Source organism: Octopus bimaculoides, chromosome 2 (assembly GCF_001194135.2).
Source record: "Octopus bimaculoides isolate UCB-OBI-ISO-001 chromosome 2, ASM119413v2, whole genome shotgun sequence".
NCBI classification, from domain to species: Eukaryota; Metazoa; Mollusca; class Cephalopoda; order Octopoda; family Octopodidae; genus Octopus; species Octopus bimaculoides.
In genome coordinates this window covers 51,799,561-51,808,212 of record NC_068982.1, presented here as the reverse complement: position 1 = coordinate 51,808,212, position 8,652 = coordinate 51,799,561, and the positions used below count along the sequence as shown (strand labels likewise).

The window sequence follows — 8,652 nt, the reverse complement described above, 5'->3', positions numbered from 1 at the left end:
CTAGTACTTATTCTATCGTTCTCTTTTGCCGAACTGCTAAGTTACGGGAACCTAAACACACCAGCATCGGTTGTCAAGCGATGTTGGGGGGGACAGACACAGATACACAACATATATACATATATACGACAGGCTTCTTTCAGTTTCCGTCTACCAAATCCACTCACAAGGCTTTGGTCGGCCCAAAGCTATAGTAGAAGACACTTGCCCAAGGTGTGACGCTGTGGGACTGAACCCGGAACCATGTGGTTGGTAAGCAAGCTACTTACCACACACACACACACACATGTGTGTGTGTGTGTGTGTATACTAGCAGCTAAGCCCGGTTTCACCTGGTTGGTTTGGATGATGTGGCTGGCTGTAAAACCTGCTCTGTGTAAGCATTCGCCTTGTTTGGGCATGCTTACGTTAAAAAAACAATCTTAGAATGACTTTTTTCTGGTCTACCTCACTATTCTCAAAGTTATAACCTTAAGATGTCCTGTGTGTGGATTAATGAGTCAGCTGAGCCATATATTGATGAGTAAAAGTAGGAGTTGGTGTTAAAACAAATCGAGGAGTTGGAATAGGAGTTTAATTTTGTGTACCAAATTCTTGGTTCTGGGCAGCACCCATGAACCTTTTGAAGAGCCCCTGGGACTGAAAGAAAGTGGAGACTTGCAATAGAATGGATTCTAGTAAAGGCACCAATACCAAGAGGTGATGGATTAAGTTTACTCCCCAAGAAGCAATGTGGCCCATTGACCAAGCTCAACACAGTCTCCTATCCAAATTTACTAATACAGCTAAAGACAACTAAAAAAAAATGTTTGTTTGTTGTTCATGTCAATTTAATCATCATCACCAAAATCAGCATTTAATAACTGTTTTCCATCCTGGCATGAATTGAAAAGCTTGACAGAAACTGGCAAGGCCGTGGTCCACATCAGGTTTCACAGTCTGTTTTGGCTTGGTTTCTATGGCTGGATGCCCTTCCTAATACCATTAATACTACTGTTATTTGATTTTTGTGGAAATAAACATTATTAATATAAAACTTCTTTTTCAGATTGCAATTCTTGAATGATGAGGACCACCACTGCTGAAAAATTGGCTAAACTTCAAAAGACACCTCAAAACATCCGTAACATTTGTATTTTAGCTCATGTTGATCATGGTAAGTATTGCTGATAAATTACTTAAAGCCACTGAACTGTGTTTAAAGTCATTGAGTGTGTAATATTTAGTATTATGCACTGATATATCTGGACAGTGTTATTGTCTTAGTTGTTATAGTCACAATATTCTGGCTGTTGTGCCGTCTGGTGTACTTAGATGCCTGTTGTATTCAATAATGTTCTTACTGTTTATTTAATCCATGGGGTTTAGATTGTTGTCCATGCCACAGATGCTCTTATATTAGATATTTTCCTGTTTGAGATATTGTTTGCTTAATTCACTTGAACCAAAGCATGTATGCATAGATGTGCATTGACCGAGACCTTTGAAAATGTGCTGTGCGTGAGAAGACCCGGCAAGCCAAGTGAGATCGTTGCCAGGGCCCCTGGACTGGTTCTTGTGCAGGTGGCACATAAGATGTACCATCCTGAGCGTGACCATTGCCAGTACCGCCTGACTGGCCTTGTAGGGTTTTCGAGCGAGATTGCTGCCAGTGCCCCTGGACTGGCTCTTGTGCGGGTGGCACATAAAAGACACCATTTTGAGCGTGGCCGTTTTCGTGGAGGTGACACGTAAAAGCACCCACTACACTCTCTGAGTGGTTGGTGTTAGGAAGGGCATCCAGCTGTAGAAACTCTGCCAAATTAGATTGGAGCCTGGTGTTGCCATCCGGTTGCACCAGTCCTCAGTCAAATCGTCCAACCCATGCTAGCATGGAAAGCGGACGTTAAACGATGATGATGATGATGATATATATATGAATGTGTATGTGTGCATCTTTGTGTGTGTGTGTGTATATGTATGGGGAGAAAGACAGAACATCAGCAATTGAATATCCATCCACTGAGTAAACTAAAGTACTTAACACTTAGTCAATACCGATAGTAAATATAAGCATTGATTGTATTCACTATGTCATGTACTGCAGAACAATTATGAGATGTAAATTAGGAACTTTAAACCTAACTCCTTTTTACTTTTTATAGTCAAACGTTTAATGTTCTTCCTCTTTTCATTAAAGATACCAATATGGTGTTCATTTCTATGCTAGCCCTCCTGAAGAACTTATCAAAGCCTAGTTCACAATCTATCTCTTTGAGCCATTTTATCTCTGAATGTTGTTACTTATCTATTATTTTGACTTTGTTTCACATGAGTTGGCAACTTTCCTTTTCCCTCCATAAATGATCAGCTATGCCTTATTGTTTTTCTCCCCCCCCCCCCCCCAAAGCATTGGTGTGGGTGCTCATGCCACTTAAAAAGCACTGGTGATGGTACCACATAAAAAGCATCCAGTACCCTCTGTGGAGTGGTTGGCATTAGGAAAGGCATCCAGCCCTAGAAACCAAGTCAAAACAAAATATGGAACCTGGTGCAGCCCTTGGCCATACCAGTTTGTCAAGCCATCCAACCTATGCCAGCATGGAAAGCAGACTTTAAATAACGATGATGATGTTCCTTGAAACAATATTCAAAAGCAGTTTATCCTCAGGGACAATTTTCCTAAACATTTTTACCATCAGAAGAAAACATGATCAACAACTGTGTGTATTCCATCTTATGCAGTCATGGCAGTGAATATAAGGGCAAGACCAGCTGCCTTCTGAAAGTAAAACTGGAGGAGCAGCATGAAATTAATCTGTGATGGGGAAAAAATTAGGCATGGCTGATTATTTGTGAAGGCACATGGCTATGTGGTTAGGCAGTCGCACTCATGATCACACGATTGTGTTTTCGATTCACTGACTGGGTGATGCATCATGTTTTTGAGCAAGACACTTAACTTCACATTGCTCCAGTCCACTAAGCTGTAAATGAGTAACTCTGCGACAAACTAGCTTACCATTCAGGGGGAATGTTGTGATCTCAGTCACTTATATACCATGGAAATCAGGCCTACCCATCCTATTAATCCTGGGACTTGAAATAGTAATGTCCAAGGGTTGATGATGATGATGATAATTTGTTGGGAGGAAAAGGAAGTGATCTAGCCTTCTATGAGCCAAGACATCATCATTTAGCATCCATTTTCCATGCTAGCATGGGTAAGACTATTTGACTGAGGATGGTAAGCTGCAGAGCTGCTCTAGTCTGTTTTGGCTTGGTTCTTATGGCTGGATGCCCTTCCTAATGCCAAACACTCACTCTACAGAATGTACTGGGTGCCTTTTACATGTCACCAGCACTGGCCACGACTATGATTTCACTTAGCTTGACATGTCTTAAGTACAGCAAATCACTTGTCATCACCTCTGTGAGACTCAACATCCAAAGATCATACCTCATCATCTTGTCCCTCATCTTCCTGGGTCTACCTCTTCCACAGGTGCCCTCCACAGTTAGCGATCGGCTCTTCTTAATGCAGCTGTCCTCGTCCATATGTGCTATGAAACAACACTGAAAAATAAGACCAAGAACCCATCCATATGCTTTCATAAGTTCTTCAGTATACTTACAGAGATGAACACCAAACACGTGCCTTTAAAGAACACTGATTTCAACCATACAAAAAAAAAAGTTAGGCTAAAAGGTCTTAATGTCCATAACCTAATTGTCCTACAGCACAATGGACATTGAATATAAGTGTTGATTATTATTCATATTGAGAGACTGCTCTCTAACTGGATGTTTGACCGTAGTTGTTATGTCTGTTTCAGATATACATTATAATATAGTTTAGTCAAAATCTATATTGTGTTGTAAGAAGAGAGATGATTGTATCTGGATAATTAAATAGTTATATATATACCTATGTGTTAGAGCTCTAAAATGGGCTCTTAGTATTATTTCTTTTTTATTGTAAGTTTGACTTCTGTGCGTGTGCACACACATACATACACAAATATGTATTAAAAACATTTCTTTTAAGCTTTGTTAGATTTGAATATGAAGGAAAAACCCAATAGCCATGCAATATAATATTTTTGTGTGTGTGTATATATATATATATACATATATATATATATATATATATATAGTTTTAGGGAAAATAACCAATTTTCAAGAACTCATCGATGAAAATCCACTATCACATATAGAAAAATTAATAATTAAAAGCACAATAAATGAGTATAATATAAAGTAAAGTAAATATCATAAGATAAATATAATAAAAAGATTACACGTGTTTCATAACCAATTTTCAAATAGAAAAGAAATTTAAATCGATTAAATTGAAAATTGGTTATTTTCCCTAAAACTATATATATTTTATATATACTTTATCTATAAGGCTCAATTTAATTTTAATTTTTTATAAATTGATTTTAATTGAGTTTTTTACCTGTAATTTTGGATTTTGTCCCTAATAATATTATATATATATATATATATATAATAATTTTACAGTTATTTTATATTAGCAAAATATATTTGCGTTATGTAGCTTCATTTTCCCATCTATATTATGTATAATTTTTTTTATAGGAAAGACTACCTTGGCTGATTCTCTTGTGGCTAGTAATGGCATCATTTCCCAGAGGATGTCTGGAAAGGTAATCATTTCTGTTTTTTTTTTTTTTTAATGAATTTTATCTTCTGTTTTATGTTGTTGCTCGTAATCCATCAACTGAACTAACAAACTGTACCACTCCTGCCATAAGCCACACAGGGCAGCTACATTCATGTTGCATTTCAGTATATACACATGGGTATATTTCTACCAAACCTACTCACAAGGCATTGGCCAGGGCTATAGTAGAAGTACCTAAGGTAGTGTACAGTAGGACTGAACCTGAAAACACATAGTTGAGAAGCAACCACATGGCCATGTCTGCATCTATAGATTGTGTTTGAATTTAAAAAAAAAATATAATCACAAGTCTTTTTATTTTTGAAATTATCTATTCTCTTCAGGTCTTACATTTATTTATATATTCTGAATGTAATAAAGAACTAGCTTACAAATAAGTTCACAATATCCAAAATGCATTTCTTTATCCTGCATTTAATTAGTTTTTGTATCAAACTATTTAATGCGTTTGGTGACAGTAAAACAATTTTTGTTTTAGAAATATCACTGTATTGTAGTAATAAGACTTTGTTTTGAAATTTGTAGATCCGTTACATGGACAGCAGAGAAGATGAACAGTTACGAGGGATTACTATGAAGTCCAGTGCAATTTCTTTACATTATGTACATGGTATGTTAACTTAATTTTCTTTTCATACACTACAAAAACAAAATGTTGTAAAAATAAAGTTTATTACAATAATTCCAGAACTTTAACTGGCACTCCTTTGGTTATGATGACAAGGGTTCCAGTTGATTTGATCAACGGAGCAGCCTGCTCGTGAAATTGTGCGAGTGGCTGAACACTCCACAGACGTGTAGTAGTTTTCAGGGAGATTCAGCACGATACAAAATGTGACAAGATTGGCCCTTTGAATTACAGGTATAACTCATTTTTGCCAACTAAGCGGACTGTAGCAATGTGAAATAAAGTGTTTTTCTCGAGGACACAATGCTCTGCTGGAAATTGAACCCACAACCTTGTGATCACAAGCCTAGCCACTAAGCCACATGTCTTCACTTAGAAAACTAATTATCTCCTAGTTTCTAGAAACTATTTGCTGAGCTATCCATGGTTGGTATTTCCTGAATGCTCTCAAATATTCATCATCTATCACATCTACACTCCTAGTTCCCTGTCAGTATGATAGATCCTCCTGCATTTAATACACTAGTAAATTCTTATCAAATCACTACATGTAACAGCATTAGATTTTTAGCATCAATAATCTGTAACGTATTTGTTATTTCTTTGCCTTCATATCCTTAGTTTCCTCATTAATATTTTTACTAACTTCAAATTCCATTGAGATTGACTTTGCCTTTCATCCTTTCAGGGTTTAATAAAATGAGTGCCAGAGAAACACTAGGGTGGATGTAATCGACTTGCCCCAACACTTCTACTGTTACCCCACTATTTGGTTCTGTTAGGGCAAGGTTCTTCCAATCTAGTTTATATTCTGCTTTTAACAACCTCTTACAGTAACATATCCAATGGAAAATACTGGTGTGCATACAGGCTGTGGTCGTAGTGTAACAAACTGAAAAGAGATCAAACTAGTTTTCCTCTGCCATAGTTTTCCTTTCATCATCATCCTCAAGGAATATTTATTGAACAAAATACCTTTTGGCTTCCACATCTTCTTTATCCAAGTTATGATTTTTCATTTAACCTTCCTTGCATTCAGTCTAAGCACATTGACCACCATTCTATGTTCGTCACATTTTTTCTCCTTGTGGAGGCTTGGCTCACAATAGTAAAGTTGTGAATTCTTGTTGCTCCAGTTACTCAACTGGCAAAAATGAGTTGTATCTGTAATTCAAAGGGCCAGCCTTATCATGCTGAATTCTCTGAAAAGGTGTGTGTGTGTGTGTGTGTCTGGAATGCTCAGCCACTTGCACATTAATTTCATGAGCTGGCTGTTCGGTTGATTATATCAACTAGAACACTTGTTATCATAACCGATGGAGAGCCAGGCATTGTGGAGACGATTTGTCCACAAGTATTTGATAATCATTTTTCTTTATCTTGACAAAGTTTTCATTTTAATTAAGTCACTAAATGGGTTCTCTTTTATTTCAGAACAAGAGGATTATTTGATAAATCTAATTGACTCTCCTGGACATGTTGACTTTTCTAGTGAAGTGTCGACAGCTGTACGTCTTTGTGATGGTGCTATTATTATTGTTGATGTCATTGAAGGAGTCAGCCCACAGGTCAGTATCTTTTCATTTTTCTTTCTATTTCAAAAATATTGAAACATTTCTGTGGTTTTCTGCTTTATAAAATTTACAGGTGCAGGCTTGGCTGTTTGGTTAAGATGTTTTCTTTGCAACCAAGTAATTTCACGCTCAAACCTGCTGCATGTTACTTTGGGCACATCTCCATTTCTACCATGTATTTGTGTTGATTAATAATTTCTGAGTGGAATTCTGTGCTGAAGCTCATATATATCTTTTGGTCATGTATACCAGTGAAGAATATACAAATCAGTGAGAAACTGAAAAGCTGGTGCTTTACAAATGAAGCCCTTTGAGATATTTGTTCTGCATCAAGTTAACAAATAGTTCCTTATCACTCTCACTATTAGAAATCCAGAGAATTTGTGGTTGATTTCTTGAAGATCTGTAACCAACAAGCTCTTTACACTAATTGCTATATAAAGTAAATAAAATCATGAGTAATATTCAAATGGTTTAAACAGTTGATAGATTTTGTAAGGAAACTTTATTACATAGAAGTTAAAGGTGGTGAGCTGGCAGAATTGTTTGCATGTTGGACAAAATGCCTAACAGCATTTCTTCAGACTGTACATGCTGAGGTCAAATTTGCCTTCCATCCTTTTGGGATCAGTAATATATGTAACTATAGGACACTGGGGTTGATGTAATCAACTTGTCCCCTCTTCTAAATTTGCTGGTCTGGCACCAAAATTTGAAACCAATATAACATGGTATGGTTGTAGAGTGGATAAATAGAAGGAATGATATTCTAAATATAAATTTAATCTTTGCTATCTAAGGTTATGATTTTTTACAAGCAATAACTGTACTTTGGATGATGTTCAGTCTATGTATATATCTCTCATTCTTGCTTTAACAGTAACTATAAACTCCATAGCATTTAAACTTGCCATATCCAATCCAAATATTCTATTTTTGTTCAAACTTGTCAGATCTGACCTCTCACACTAACCCTACAATGTTCTAAAAATAAAAAAAAACTGTCATCAAAATCTCAAATCAATGAGATAATGCATGATTAATTTAAAACAATGTGAATAAATATGCATTACATTTGACAATTATCTGAATGCTAAAGGGTTAAAGCTGAAAAAAACTACATTTAGTTAGTTTTATTTAAATTAGTTTCAGAAGTTATATAAATGAAGCTCTGAACAAGTTAGAATATTGTCTTTGCTACTTTTCATTATGAAATTGTTACTCATTGTGTTGTTGCTCTAATTTACTTCTTTAGACTCATGCTGTGTTACGGCAAGCCTGGCTGGAAGGTATTAAACCAGTGTTGTTGCTCAATAAAATTGATCGACTGATACTTGAACTCCACATGGAACCTCAAGAGGCATATTTACATCTTCGGCAAATTCTGGAACAGGTAAGTTTCTCCGCTTTTAATAACTGCTCTAACTCCTGATAGAATTCATATCTGAAATGTTTCAAATAGGTGCAGGTGTGGTGGTGTGGTAAGATGCTTGTATCTCAACCACGTAGTTCTGGGTTCAGTCCTACTGTGGGTTACCTTAGGCAAGTGTCTTCTGCTCTGGTCTGTCCAAAGCCTTGTGAGTGGATTTGGTAGACAGAAACTGAAAGAAGCCCATCATATCTATACATATATAAATGCAAGTTGTCTGTTTGTGTCAAGTTGCCGCCTACGCCCGTTAACGAATTTTCGTGAAACTTTGCAAACATGTTGAAGTAATATCCAGTTTGTTACTAGACTCATTGAAGTTTAATAAAAGTCT

At 36.4% G+C, this 8,652-nt stretch overlaps 1 protein-coding gene across 1 annotated transcript in view; it reads left to right on the top strand.

Moving 5' to 3' along the window:
• Window positions 1-8,652, top strand: part of LOC106867407 (elongation factor-like GTPase 1) — a 31,583-nt gene that overhangs the window by 4,431 nt on the left and 18,500 nt on the right. Inside the window, exons 2-6 of the mRNA XM_014912273.2 lie at window positions 1,049-1,156; window positions 4,585-4,652; window positions 5,216-5,300; window positions 6,753-6,886; window positions 8,148-8,285. Of these exons, the coding sequence (XP_014767759.1) occupies window positions 1,063-1,156; window positions 4,585-4,652; window positions 5,216-5,300; window positions 6,753-6,886; window positions 8,148-8,285 (519 nt within the window). The 5' untranslated portion in view covers window positions 1,049-1,062. The remainder of the gene's footprint in view (window positions 1-1,048; window positions 1,157-4,584; window positions 4,653-5,215; window positions 5,301-6,752; window positions 6,887-8,147; window positions 8,286-8,652) is intronic.